The sequence below is a fragment of the Asparagus officinalis genome, chromosome 7, assembly GCF_001876935.1.
Source record: "Asparagus officinalis chromosome 7, Aspof.V1, whole genome shotgun sequence".
In the NCBI taxonomy this organism is placed as follows: domain Eukaryota; kingdom Viridiplantae; phylum Streptophyta; class Magnoliopsida; order Asparagales; family Asparagaceae; genus Asparagus; species Asparagus officinalis.
In genome coordinates this window covers 141,945,023-141,960,972 of record NC_033800.1, presented here as the reverse complement: position 1 = coordinate 141,960,972, position 15,950 = coordinate 141,945,023, and the positions used below count along the sequence as shown (strand labels likewise).

At 36.8% G+C, this 15,950-nt stretch overlaps 1 protein-coding gene across 1 annotated transcript; it reads right to left on the bottom strand.

Annotated features, from left to right (window-relative positions):
- LOC109847881 (putative pentatricopeptide repeat-containing protein At3g13770, mitochondrial) lies at positions 1,597-9,760 on the bottom strand. The gene is made up of 2 exons (XM_020417113.1): positions 9,309-9,760; positions 1,597-2,029 (listed from the first exon to the last, which is right to left on the bottom strand). The coding sequence occupies exons 1-2, from the start codon at positions 9,758-9,760 to the stop codon at positions 1,597-1,599; spliced, it is 885 nt and encodes a 294-aa protein (XP_020272702.1).

Genomic DNA, 15,950 nt, shown 5'->3' with positions numbered 1-15,950 from the left:
CTCGACTGCTGAGTTAACTCTGATGACTAAGCTCCAACATCATCAAAATGTCTTTTTCTAAAGATTTTTCGCTTCTCAAGAAATACTGGATCAACTCCCAAATCAGCAGCAAGTGTTTTGGCAGTAATCATGGCCTCTGTAAACCCAATTTCTCTATACTTTCTGAAAGAAACAATCAAGCCATTTACTAATTCTATAACAACATCAATTGTAAAGTCTTTCTCTTGCAAACGCTTACTAACCTTGTTAACAGTCACCAATATCTTATACCAAATAGTCATGCCTAATAAAAATACAAAATACCCAAGCTCGTACTTTGCTAAAGATTTAGCTTCACTTCTTATTTTTGTGTCTTTGTCATTAATTTTCTGCTAATTGAAGTAAAGCTTGTGTGATATGTAGAGGTTGTGATTGAATTGCCTAAACATTTTTAACACGACTTTCCCAACGTGCGGTCGATAATGGCTTGAGAGTAACTCCTATAAGATTATCCATCAAAATTTTCCAATGTTTTGTAGAATTTGTGAACAAGGAATAAATTCGTTGTACTAATCCAAAGAAATCCTGAGCTTTGACGTTACAATTTGCTATATCACAAAGGGTTAAGGCTATGACAAGCAAATGGAGTGTAAAATGTTCTTGGATTAATATTCAGAAGTCTACTCTGTACACCTTACTTATGCCCTTTCATATTCGATCCATTATCATATCCGTGTCCTCGAACATTATCAATATTAAGACCAAGACCCGTTAGAGCCATCTGCAACTCCTCAAAAAGTCCAAAGCCACTTGTGTCATCCACATTCAAAAATTGTATGAAATACTCATCCACTTTAACTAGACTAGCAGTGACATCCACACATCTCAAAATCAGAGTCATCTTATCTTGGTGACTAATATCAGGAGTACAATCAAGTATAACAGAAACGTATTTAGCTTCTCTAACCGGAGATATGATTGCACCTCGGATTTCAGAAGATATCATGAGTATCAACTCATTTTGATAACATTACTTAGATAATGATAACAAATCTGCTTATTCTGAATGCGACGAAGATGTTCCTCCATCACTTTATCATGCTCTGCCACCATCTGAACTAATTACATAAAATTTCCATTGCTTTCTTTATGAATCCTCTGATTTTTGCCCCGAAAATCCAATTGTATTTAGCAAGATATTTCACAATTAAAATCAACCTTCGTAACAGTTTTCTCCAATGCTCCTTCTCTTTCATGATATGATCTTGGAAAATTTTGTCAATTGTCTGACCCTTTTCCAACCTAAGATGCAACTCAATCCAAGTAGCCATGTTATGAATATGCGCCTTACTAACTTCATGTTCATTAAGTCGCACACCCACATGTGACCAATCATTATATCCTTCATTTGCTAGCTGAGTTATCATAGGCTTTTTCTTAAACAACTTACAATAAAAACAAAATGTTTTATCAATCTCCTTGTAGTATACAAGCCATATCCTATCAGATGTCTCTCCATTATGTATGTGTCGAGTGTATAATCCTGAAGTAAAGCTTTTATTCAATCTATCTTTAGGATCTTTTTTATCGACAGGTCTCTTACGGGACCTTTTACAGCTAACAGATCTCTCCATTTATCATCCAGACTATCCAAACTCTAGGATCATAAAGGTTCGCTAGAACTTGCTCACTTGGTTCCTCAATTAAGTCATAAAGAACTGTATCCAAATTCTCATTAAGCCCTTCTTCATCAGATTCGGTATCACCATTCTCATTGTGATTCATACCATCAACATCTGCATTGCCATCATTCTCATTAGGACTTGGATCATCACCGTGATTTTCATCAAGTCCCCCAACTTCAATCATATCCTCATTATCATTGCCATCATCTTCATCAACTAAATCTTCAGTTGAAATAATTGGATGTTCTCTGACAAAGAACCTGTCAAGAGCACCTCGTTGTGATCGAGTCAATTGTTCCTCCTCCTTTTTTTGTTTCCTCTTCAAACATCCAGATTTGTACTTTCTAGGTGGCATTATTTCCAATCTTGAACAAAAAAATAAAATAAAATAGGAAACAATCAACAAAACAACCAAATTTAAAAAATCAATTTGATAAAGGTTAACCATAATCAAATTCAATCGATCCGACATTGATTTAATTTTATAATACTAGGTTAAAAAATGATTTAATACTACTCCCATCAACTAAAAAGCTATTTAGCCATAATGTTTAAGTATTTTCTGATAAAATTGAATTAACCACAAATAACAAGAGAACGAGCTTACCACTAAGACCTGGAACAACACTAGTGGCAGCAAGGGCACGACGTACAGAGGGTCTTGCTTTTGCATTCTTGATGAAAAAACTTCTACCTATTTCAAAGAAAACAGTGACAAATTCATCTCTTTTAAAATTCTTCTTTCATTTGATTTTATTGCAAGATTCTAAATTACATAGAAATCAAGAACAATTTCAACTAAAAAATCAGTAAAATATATAAAATTAAATAGAGAAACAAAAAAGGGAGATAAATTAAAATTGGGGATATATACCTATTACCTAATACCCACTGCCTCAACTGCTCAACATCAGAAAGAGGAGGGGAAGTTAGTTGCTGGTTGAAGCTTTTCTACAAGAAATTGAAGAATCTTTAATTCTTGATGAAGTGCTAAGTAGCTGAATCTTTTCTACAAGAGGGAAGTCGAATTTAGCCCTAATTTGATGAGATATATGAGCGAAAAATCGAAGAAAAAGGAAAAAGAAAAAACCTAAATTTCACTGCCGCTCGACCTAGGTTCTCCGCTTGCAGGAGACATGGTCGCGTGGTCCCTCAATTATATGACGCAAATTTATATTTTAACCCCCATACATTACATTTTTGCCCTATTCTGCGAAACCGGAAGAACCGGTTCACCGACGCCTCTAATAACTACACAATCAATTTTCAAAGCTCACCGAAAACTTTTACATCTCACACGTTGATAATCACACAATACACTTCTCTAAGTGTTAACCGACCTGTGTCACATTCCTTAAATGTTTAGATTTATCACCTCTCCCTAAGCTTTACTACCAACCCACTTCTCTTGGAATTGACCCCGTTCTTCTCCTAACCACTCCTCTAAGTGTCCTTGTGTATTATAACATGTTCTCAACAATAAGCTCAAGTAAATGATTTTGTTCTCTAATACAAATGAGAACTAAAATAAAAGCTCACTCAATTGTTACACTCTCACAACCCAAAAATATACAATATGTGAAATAACTTAAGCTCAAGTGGTTGTTGTAGGCATCTAAAATTGCCTACAAGGTCCCGCACGCAGCTTGAAATGAAGAGTGGACGCATCAAGAAGGATTATCCAATTGGTCGCTGCGCACATCAGTCAACACGCGCACGTCAGTCAGCTCGCGCGTGTCAATCAGCTCACACGCGTCAATCAGCTCGCACGCGTCAATCAACACGCACGCGTCAATCAACACATATGCGTCGATCAACTCCAAGCGACCGAATGCACTCGTCAGTCAACTTGCGCTTGTCGGTCAGATCCAAAGTGCCCGACGTGCTTATCGGTCAGTTCCAAGTGTCGTAAAGAAGCTAACGAGTGCATGAAGCAAGTTAGCAAATCGTACAAGTCAACAAGACGGTCAAATACACAAAACGGTGGAAAATATAAGTTTCGGAAAAGTCAGAAAACACAAAGTTCAGCAAAAGGCCAAACTACCCGTGCCCGCGCGGGACGGACGAATCCGACCCTCGCCCGCGTGGGTCGGCCAAGTCTGACCCGCGCCCGCGCGGGTCGGACCGCGCCGACCCGCGCCCCCCGCGGGTCAGCAGTGCCTGTCATGCTGTTTTGACCCACTGACGTGTTTTCGACGGTTTTGAGCTGTTTTCTTGGGATTTATCTGTTCCAGGGGTTCCTAACTACCTAAATATCATCTACAAATGTGGTTAGACCATTATTAACTGAAGATATGGCCAAATCCATCATTTTTATCCGAAAACCCCCAACCGAGGCCTATAAATACAGGCCTAGGGGCTCAATTCACAGGGGAGGAATTATTATCAAGACGAGGAGTTGCTACTGGATCGAGGAGTCAAGGGAGCACGAATTTCAGAGAAGGCTAACTGATCTCGGTGAAGTTCTTCAGCATAAAGAGGGAGAGTTCGAGAGATCCGAAGCCCCGTCTGCCGTTCCTCGATATTAGGTTCGGTCTTAATCTCGAGAAGAGCTACTGATTTCGCTTGGTCGATTTTAGCGCTTTAAGCGATTACTTCCTCTGTGAAGTAGGAGTTCTGTCAATTTTCTGTCAACCGGATCCGATCCGAGACGGTCTATGGAAAAACCCCGGCACAGGCAAAGATCCCACGTAAAGCAATAGGAGATAAACACCTGTTACGTGTTGTTTGAAAGAGAGTTGTAATCTATTTTCATTGTATTGAAAGTCTTATAAAAAGACTATCTTTGTTTTGAATTTATTGTAATGCCCAAAGTTGTAATGAATTCAACAATAAAAATAATTTTCTACCCAAACAGTTGTGTGTGAAAAGAATGAGTAATAATGAAACTAAACTCAAATTTAATCTAGCAAAAAATATATAAGAATCAAAATAAGAACAAGCTAGATAAATAAGTTTAGGAAACTTTTCTGATGAAAACAAAGAGCTGTAGATGATGATTGAGGTTGAACTCTTCAAAAATAAAATTTTGATTCTCCTTTTTGTAAACTCTTTTTGCAAACTCTTTTTGCAAACAAACAAACACTTAAACTCTTTAAAAACGTGTAGTCAAAATGGCTTAAACAAACTGATGAAACTCTTGAAAAACTTAGCTCAAAAAATGAGCATTGAGGGGTATTTATAACCTCTCAAAGAAAATCTGCCAAAACTAGCCGTTATAGCAAAATAGCATCATCAATCGACTGCTAACATAGATCGATCGACTGATAATATGACCGTTGACAGAACTGGCAAAATAAATGAACTATAGGTCGACTGATAACACTCTGTTCAGTCGACTGATAAAGATCGGTCGACTGAGCAAAAACAAAATTGAAATTACAGAGTAGTTTTATCGGTTGACTGATATGAACAGTCGGTCGACCAAAAACGTGCACAACACATTTTCTGCTAAAAAATTAATTTTGTAAAATCAATTAAAAATAACAAATTAACTCCAAAATTTATAAAACTTGGGGAAATATTTATATTCATGAAAAAAAACATGTTAAAGAATTTTTTTTTTTAAAATAGCATTTCCCATTTGGGAAAACTTATCGCTTTGCAAATTCTCAAAAATATGAGTTCATTTAAACACTTGATTTTGTCAAAATGATTTCAACCAAAATTTGGAATCCTTTTTAGTGGATTAATAGACTTTGGAAATGATGTAATATGGTATTGTTCAGTCTATAATCCAAAAACTCAAAATATAAAATAATACGTGTGTGTATATGAATTTGAGCTCTAAGCATAACACATAAAGTATAAACCTAAAACATTATACCCAAGCAATAGATCTTCAATTTAGCTCGTCTTGATTACGGATGAAGTGATGATGAATCTTGACTTGAATTGCGACGGCTTCATTCCGATTTCCGCCAACCTCCATTAGGATGTCATCGTTAAGTTTAATTCTAACCAACCTCCGACAAGGATCTTTGTGTAGGATACCTAACAATCAAATACAAATACTCGACAAACGATGTTAGGAATTGTTTGTTAATCATCAAAACCAGATTAGACAATAAGCTCATAAACATGAGACCTAGCAGACATCTCACTAGGTCGACTCAAATGGCGATACTTGTCGATCCTCTCATTAGAGGCGACTCACTATGAATCCACTCAACCGGTTAATTAGATGGCGTCTCGCTGAGTCGACTCGAAAGGTGTTACTTCTCGGTACCTCTTTCATACCAGTCAAAAGGCAACTTTGACCTCAGACCCCTCGTTGATAGCGCGTTGGCATCACATTAAATGCTTGGAAGACGCCATCATTTCTCCATCCCGATACTATTTATGACACATCGGACCACGTCGGCTTCGTGTGCCACCTATCCCGTCTCATTAATGCCGAAATGATAGCACCAATTCCGCAACCACTCCACAGTTGACGCGCATAAAGTCGACGTTGACTCAGCCGTCGGCTCAGACTCGGTGGGGAAAGACTAGAATGCCCCTCCTGCATGATTATAAGAAAGACGACCATTCCCAATATGAAGGTAAGCCATTTTCTCGTAATTTTTCTCCACTCTACTACACTTAAGAACTCGCACAATTCACCACTTTCCCACTCAAGTACATTATTGACTTGATTGTCAGAGGAATAACAGGGGAACTAGTCCCCATCCTCTTACTAGTTATTACGCGTACAGGGAAGAACAGCTCACCCCAAAAACCAGATTTTCAGAATAGTTTAGCGGCCCCTACTCAATCTCACCCCCACTTCATCATCTATGTGATTATTAACATCAACATGAAGGAAAATGAACTTTATAAAGTTTGTGGGTCTCTTTTGCAACTCTCCAAAAACGATTAGGTTTGAATCTAGTTTAGTTTTAAACTGCTTTATTGATTGATAAAATTTGATCTAGAAGTGGACTGGATTACTTTAGGTTATTTATTGTTCTCTAAACTAATTTAGTTATGGATTAACAGGAGTTGGTCCACAATTAATCACCTTTTTCTAAACCCAATTTTAGGAACAAGTGTGGACATATTTTAGTGTGTTGTCAAATACAGGCTCATAGAAGTCTTCATCTTAAATATATTTAGATTTTCTAAAGGAAGTTGTTCCACTATAACTCTAGTTGTAAAAAATGAAGTATCCATTTGTAAAACTACATGTACATGTCTTTCATTGTGAAAATCTACGATCTAAAGGATTTTTATGTTTGAAAATTTTCATTCTTTATGGAGCAATATAATTAATTATGTACTTTTTTCTGATTTTTTTACTCATGAGGATTGACGCACGAAGGAAATATGCATTGCACATAATAGTAAGAGCAAGTCAATAATTTTTTTAACAAAACTTAGAAAGTGAATTAGGTGCAAAACAAGCTATATGGAATTGGTTTATCAAAACGTGGAACCATCCTTATGTACTGCTATATAGCACTACTACTTGTTACCCATTGGATGCACAAGATTAAATCAAAATTCCTTTATGCATATTAGACCTTTGGGTAAAGAGAGAAGATAAAAAAAAATTGTGAAGAAAAATAAAATAAAATGAATGAGGTATGGGAAATTGAAATTTAGAAAAACATATATAGGAATTTCTAAGGCGTGGCAAGTAGTGGATTAAGATAAGACAGTGAAAAAATTAATTATTAGCTATTAAATGCTAAAACTCTTAGAATTTAGGAAAAATTGCTTCAAGGCCCCAAAATCCAAAAAGTCATATGACCCAGCCCCTCATACTTTTGGTTATGTGCTGCAGCCCCAAAAATGAAAATTCTATGTGATTCAGTCCTTGTTACAATTTCCAAGAAAATAAATCCCCAAACTACCCCTCTTCTTCTTTTCTAGATCTTCTTCTTCTCCAGATCTTCTCCTTCTTCCTCCTCTTGCTCCGCTCTTCTTCGTCTCGTCCAACTCCACTCCCTCTCTCTCAAACTCCAGCGCCGCCTCATAAGGTGTTATCACCTCCCTCAACGCCGCAGCCGCCGCCGTCGCCGCTCCAGCACCCGTCGTGCCCCTCCTCAACATTTCGGGTCATCCTCCACAGCCTCCTCAACTCCGCCACCACCGCCACATCGGTCACCCTCATCTTGTCGGGTTCAGTTCTTCATTTAATTTCATGTTTTTTTTGTTTAATTAGTTGAGTTAGAGAAGGAGATCTCGTGTTATGTCCTGTTATCCAACAAAACCCATGACCGCATTGCCTTCAAGGTATTTCTCATTGATTTTCCAGTTAAATTCAATAAATAAATAAATATTAAAAAGAGGGGAAAAGATTGATTGTTTTGGGTTTTTTTGGCTTGTTTTAGGTGTCCACCTGGAATTGCACAATGTGGCCCAACAGAGAGATCCTCTTGTCACAATCCACATCCTCCCCAGACTTCAGATTAGTTGCATCAAGATGAAAATGAGTATCAGTGTATTGTGAAGTTATGGATTATTACACTAATGTAATTCCATCTGGGCCTTTTCCTTAATCTGGTGCCTTAGTAGGCACAATGTTATTTGGCTTTCATCTTGCCTTGAACGTAGATGTAATAGCTAAATACTTTTGTATGTATGTAGTAACTGTGTATATGAACTGAAATACTTTTGTAGGGATGTGAACTATAATGAAAATGTGATATAAAATTGATGCACAAATTTGTCCTATTAACTATTTAAATACTTATATAAGTCATTAACTATTGAAATACTTTTGTTAGCTTGTTAAGTTACTCTGTTAGATTGTTAAGTTACACAAGTAACATGTTAACTTTTTTTGATAGCTTGTTAAGTTACACAGATAAAATGTTAACTTTCACAGGTAGATTGTTAAGTTACACATGTAACATGTTAATTTTTATTAGTAGTTTGTTAAGTTACACAGATAACATGTTAAAGCTTCAGGCTTCCTTTCAACGGATAAAGCATCACAAAGAGCTTGCTTTGCCATTTAGATGTCAGTTTGAAGTCTCCTCTCCCATTGGCATGAACCTGAATATAGTTAACAAGCACCGTAAAATAGTTAACATGAACCTGAATATAGTTAACAAGCACCTTAAAATAGTTAACATGAACCTGAATATAGTTAACAAGCACCTTAAATAATTAACATGAACCTGAATATAGTTAACAAGCACCTTAAAATAGTTAACATGAACCTGAATATAGTTAACAAGCACCTTAAAATAGTTAACATGAACCTGAATATAGTTAACAAGCACCGTAAAATAGTTAACATGAACCTGAATATAGTTAACAAGCACCTTAAAATAGTTAACATGAACCTGAATATAGTTAACAAGCACCTTAAAATAGTTAACATGAACCTGAATATAGTTAACAAGCACCTTAAAATAGTTAACATGAACCTGAATATAGTTAACAAGCACCGTAAAATAGTTAACATGAACCTGAATATAGTTAACAAGCACCGTAAAATAGTTAACATGAACCTGAATATAGTTAACAAGCACCTTAAAATAGTTAACATGAACCTGAATATAGTTAACAAGCACCTTAAAATAGTTAACATGAACTAACATGAACCTGAATATAGTTAACAAGAACCCTCAAATAGTTAACATGAACCTGAATATAGTTAACAAGAACCCTCAAATAGTTAACATGAACCTGAATATAGTTAACAAGCACCGTAAAATAGTTAACATTTTAAGAGCCTCCTCGCCTTCTTCTTTTCTTGCATATCTAGCAATTAGAGCATTCCATGAGATTTTGTTCTTGGAATCCAACCGATCAAACACAAAACAAGGCTCATCCATCTTCCCAAAACGTGCATACATATCCAACAATGAACTCCCAACAAACACATTCAAGTTGCAAGAATATTTAACACTTAAAGCATGAATTTGTTCCCCAATTCCAACATTTGCAGCAGAACCAGTGGCCTTCAAAAGGCTCGCAAAAGTAAACTCGTTAGGTTTCAATTCAAGTACGAGCATTTTAGGAAGCAACTCCAATGCCTCTTTAGGATGATCATTCTGTGAGTAACCAGTTATAAGCGCAGCCGTGTTGACCACATCTTTAACAGGCATTTCATCAAACGCTTTGTGGGCATTGATCAAGCACCCACATTTGTAGTACATATTAATGACTAAAATTTGGAAGAAAGGGTTGCCTTGAATCTAGAACTCATGACCTGTAGTTGATCAGCCTGTGCTCGCCTCCCACGATCCTAAAACTCATGACCTTCTTCTTGTCGTCGAAGATTTCGAGGCGCTTGGTGCTGCTGACGGCGGGGATGCTGGAGATGAGGCGGACCTCGCGGAGGCAGTCGGCGACGAGGGAGGAGTCGCCGTCGAGGAGGCGGAAGGACTTGACGAAGCGCTTGTAGGACTGGGGGGAGTCGAAGCGGCGGAGGAAGGAGACAGAGGAGGGAGGAAGGAGATGGAGAAGGAAGAGGAGGAAGAAGTGTGATTTGGGGGGGAAGATGACAGTGATTTTGGGAGGGGTAAAATTGGGTTTTTTAGGAAAACATGAGCTGGAGTCATGATAGAGGGGTTTGGACAAAAAAAATTCAAAATTTTGGGGCTGCAACACATAACCAAAAGTATGAGGGGCTGGGTCACATGACTTTTTGGATTTTGGGGCCTTGAAGCAATTTTTCCTAGAATTTATGAAGTGGTAAAAATATGCAACTAAGAATTTTAGAGTTTTACTTTATTAGTATAGTATTGATAGTAAGGGATGGCAAAAAATATAGGGTGGTGTTACAGGGATCCAAAAACATGGGACCCTACATGGGACATGTGATGAAGAGTACATCATGGGACATAAAGCCGACACCTCACCTGTCTCATGTAAGGTTCCATGTTTTTGGGTCATTGTTGCACCATCCTTTTTCCGAAAATATAATATGCAACATGGTAGCAGTGGGTCCCAATGGTCAGGTCCGTGAGAGAGCAAGGACAAAAACAGCTCGAAGGAATGATTCGAGCATGTGAATGGCCTAAGATGGGAAGCAGACGTACATACTTTACATGCTATGGCCGATTGTTGTACGTGGAACCTGATTTATATGTAAAATTCATAGAACTGGAATTCAAAATTAAACACCCTGCAGACGGTAGGGGAGGGGGTGATAACCCCGCCGGCAGTCCTGAAACTTATTGTATAAATACGTATATTTGGCTGTCTGATCCGTATCCTCTTCCATTGGACGATAATTGACGAGGACTCAATTAGTCCAATCCTTATTGTCCATTCAAATTTTAAGGAATGAGATAAAAGTCACATAAGATATATATGTTTATAAATGCTGGGTAGGAAATTAAACTCTTACATTTATAAAGGACATTTTAAACTAATTAAACACCCATTACACACACGCTCGCGTACACGCACCCACACACAAACAGTGGCACCTTAGGTTCAATCTATATTACAATAAATGATCCGCTCTCTTCATCATGATCGCAAAGTCACAAAACATCTATAAAACAAAAATCATGACGATTAAATACTTCTAGCACATATTTTTTTATTGTCTCTTTAGTTATATTGTTGTAAAACCGTTAATTTTATAATCACTTGATTTAATCTAAGGTAGCGCCTCTTGATTCATGAATTATGCTATTCCAATTGATAATCCGTTCCATTCATCATGATTTTAAAGTCACAAAATATCTATAAAACAAATTAAAGTCATGATGATTAAATGCTTCTAGGACATATTTTTCATTATCTCTTTAGTTCTATTATCGTAAAGCCGTTAATTTTACAATCACTTCATGTATGAGTAACTACAAACCAATATGAATAATTTTTTATTTATATACAATTCAAAACATATAAATCAAAATAAATGATGTAGATCAAGTACTTTGATAACATATAATGTAGTTTTGAATGCGCTACCCTGAATTGAATTTAAGGTACCATCTTATTAATACTTTTCCTATACACATATATATATACACACACATTATGTGTGTGTATATACACATAAAACAAAGGAAATGTGAGCAAGATGCTTTACTATGTGGAGATGAATAAATTGTGTATTGACCCGAGGTACTTTGGATTCTTTTAGTCTTGTGGCAGGATCCCTGCAATTTCCCAGTAAAAAGCCCCACTTGATGCACACAAGTCCGTTTTCTTTCTTTTTAGTTTTCCCCCTTTCGCTCTTCTTTAGATCACTTATGATGTTGCAGACCAGATTCTAACATGGAAGACAGACAAAAGTTATTTTACTCCATAACGTGATCTTGTGGAATAATCAAATGGACTGTGCTTTGACTGTTTGTCATGCTGAAAAGGAAGAAAGTGATTAGGTACTGATGAAAGAAGAAGAAAATTTTGATTTAAACCCGTTCCCACTTTTTATTTTAAAAACCGACCAACTCCCTTTTTATTTACAAGGATCGACCCACTTCTCGGCCACGTCGGGTCGATTTTTTTTAATCTCATCGCTAAATAGTCGGGGTTGCCAACCACGACTATTTTTACAATAGCAAAATTAGTCGGGGTTGGCAACCCGGACTATTTAGCAACGAGATTAAAAAAAATCGACCCACTTCGTAGCCACGTTGCTGACGTGGCCGAGAAGTGGGTCGATCGCTGAAAATAAAAAGAATGTCGGTCGGTTTTTTTTTAAAAAAAGTTGGATTGGGTTTAAAACAAAAAATTATTTGATAAAAGAAATCTAACTGTGGATATGGTCCATTAAGAAGTTTTTCAATAAAGAGTGCAATTCTACGTGTATTTAGTAGATTAAGCTACCAAGAGATGCGGTTATAAAATCAAAACCTTCTTATATGAATAGCAGAACGATCTTCTGAGGGGCTGTTTGCTTGCCAAAAAAAAAAGAAGGAAATCAAGGAATAGGAAACATATTTCCTTAAAAAATTGTTTTATGGTTGTTTGGTTGGTTAAAAAAAGAAGGAAATCAAATAATAGGAGATGAGTTGTCACAATATTATTGGATGATGTGGGTATTTTTTTTAAGAAAAGTTGTTTTGAGGTTGTTTGGTTGGTTAAAAAAGAAGGAAATCAAAGAATAGGAAACATATTTCTTATAAATAGGTTCTTCTCTTGTGTTTGGTTCATTCTTAAAAATAGGAGATGAGATGAGATGAGATGAGTTGTCATTATATTATTGGATGATGTGACCCACACTTAAGGAAATCAATTTCCTTGTTTTTTTGGGGGCTGTTTGGTTCATTTCCAAAAAATTATGGAAATGGATTCCCACACAAGAAACCAATTCTGTAAAAATTTTAGGATATTAAAGGAATCCAAATCTTTTGTTTGATATGGAAGGATAAAATAAATAATAGGAAATGGTATCCAAAACTGAAGTTTGTTTCACCCCTAAAAAATCGGAAAAGCACATGCAAAGAAAGCTGAGAAGCTGAGTTGGCACCCTCATTTCCAAAAAAAGAGCCCATTTCCGAGCTTTTAGACAGGAATTGGCTGTTCCAAAAAAAGACACTATTTGACAAGGTTTTAGGAAACCATTTCTTAAAAAAAATGGAACAAACACAGTTTTTGGATTTCTTAAACCACAAAAATGTTGCTTTTTGTTCCAAAAACCGGGTTTTCCAAAAAAACACCCTCAAACAAACACGCCTTGGAGGAAATGGGTGGAGATGAAATGGAGATGAGATGAGATGAGTTGTCACAATATTATTGGATGATGTGGGTGATTTTTAAAGATGAGATGGGATGGAGATGGGATGAGTTGGATGATGTGACCCTTTTCTTTTATTTGGTTTATTTTATTGGATGATATGAGATGAGTTGTTGGATGAAAATAATATTTTATTAGATGATGTGGATGGGTTGTTGGATGAAAATAATATTTTATTAGATGTTGTGGGTAAGTTTTAGGGATGGAAATGGTGGAAATTAAAATTTTGGAGATTTCCAAGCTCCAATTTCCTATTCTTGGGTTTTTGGAAACCAACCAAACAGCCACTGATTTGACTAGCAGAGTAAATTTTTTTTAATGAGACTAGAATGATGAGTCTTACCACTTATTGGTCTCTTGATAGTTTAGTTTGCATAAATAAACTGTCATCTCACATCCATTATTTCACTGCAACGGTCACCCTCCTACCTCATATGGAAAGGAGTGGTGATAGGGGCACACTCCCAACCACACCCTCCACCACACCTCCTCTCCCTCTATAGTGCATTGGGCCCCACATCAATTTTTTTTTAAAAAATTTGATATGGAGCCCAATGCACTATAGAGGGAGAGGAGGTGTGGTGGAGGGTGTGGTTGGGGGTGTGCCCCTAACATTTCTATATGGAAAGTAGTAGATGTCGTAGTATAAAGTTTTTCTCAATAAGAATAACCCAACTAAAAGATAGTTAATAACTAGATAAATTTCCCTTTAAGCCGTTGCCATGTTAAAGAAAATAAATAGAGTCCAAAACAGGTGTAAAGTTTTGGAAAACAATCCTTTCCATACCTTTAAAGCTGACGGTTAAGCACGCAAACATCTGGTTCCTAACTAATACAGGTTTGGCTGGAGCTTTGCCTGGATTTGACCCACCACCCTTGACTTGAATAAGATCTATCTAGAGTCAATGATGGGTGGATAAGCCAAATTAACATTCAAGGGTTTGTTCTTATTAAGTTCAATCGTATCTCATCTTGATTAGTTAACTACTTAATGTGATATGGGTTTGGGTTTTGCTTGAGGATTTGGATCCAACAAGATCCAATCATGTTCCATCAGCCACATTCGGCGTATACATCAATTACAACAAAGCATTTATCGTGAGGTTTTTGGATTCTCTACTGGTGTGTTTGGGAGTTTACTAAGGGAAGGGAAGGGAAGGTAAACAACGGGAAGGGAAGGAAAGGGAAGGGAAGAGAATTGTAATATGTTGTTTGGGAGTTGAGTAAGGTGAATGAAGGTGAAAGGAAGTAAATATATGTAAATTTACATAAATGATTTTATACTAATAACACATCAGCCCTTTTATTTGTTTTGATGGGGATAAGAATGTCATTACACCCCTTTACCCTCCTTTACCCTCCTCTACCGCCCAAATCGGGGGGGAAAGAAAACCAAACAATTTTACCCTCCGTTCCCCTTCCTTCCTCCTCTCTACCATCTTTAAAAAAACTCTCAAACAAGGTGAAAGTTGCATTTCTCTTCCCCTCCCCCTCTCTACCCTCCATCCAAACAGAGCAGTATACATGAATCCTATACCTGAATATTTAACAAGTATCTAAATTCATTAATAAAAAAAAGTCAAATCCAACTCTAAATTTTATTTCCAGAGTAGTCAATCTTATTGTATCTACAGTTCAGATTATTATTGAATAAAACAATCAAAAGAATCCAAATTCTTGATTAAATGAGCTCATAGCACCAACTATGTATGCGACACTCCCGGCTCTCCACAAGCCCACCAAACTCCTCCTATAATATTAAATAAGTAAATAAAAAATGCCCCTTCATTCTAATTGCGAGTTACCAAGGTAACACTTTCCTATTGTTCAATTCAATATCTTGGGCATAATGTTAATAGATGCTAGGAGATATCCAATCAACGAGAGGACCTTCTAGTTGTTCAATTAGTCATAATTTTTGCCAAACGCAAGATCACAACAACAAGTAATAGATCCTCAGTGTTTTTGCCTCTTTTCTTATTGAGAGAATTGGTCAACTCCTCCCATTGGATGCCGAAATCTTCTAAACCTTGTGTTTTGTTCTGTAGCAAAGAGATGCTAATCCGAGGAGGGCAGGTGAAAATACAACACAGACAACTATCATTGCAGATAACTTGAACCTAAAAGGCCTGAAAAGAAAATACTCAAAAAGTTCTATTGACATGGAAAGTGGCCTTTGTAATGATTAATGAAGCTGGTTCTAACTAATGCTACCTACGACTGGAGATTCAGTACATTCATCCTGAATATTTGGTGAGCCAATTCATAGGTCATGTAGGGGGCTAACTCATTATGAAATTTTCGGCACTCAGCATCTCATCAAACAACCAGTGGAAGGTCAAAAGACTCAAAACTGAAGATGTATATGTTGAGAGCGTCTTTGGGTTTAAAAATATTAGAATATAAAAATATAACCCTCATCTCATCACAATTTTATGGTGACGAGCTTTATGTTAAAGGTCCATCAGGGGCGGAGTTACATTGAGTCCAATGGGATCCCAGGACCCCAGTAAAATCTAAATATGTATCAGATATTACATATAAAAAACATAAGTGCAACAATGGCCCAGTGGTTTAACACTCCAGGACCCCTATAATCCACCAGAGTTCGAGTCTGCTGGGCTGCATATTTTCACGATTTTTTT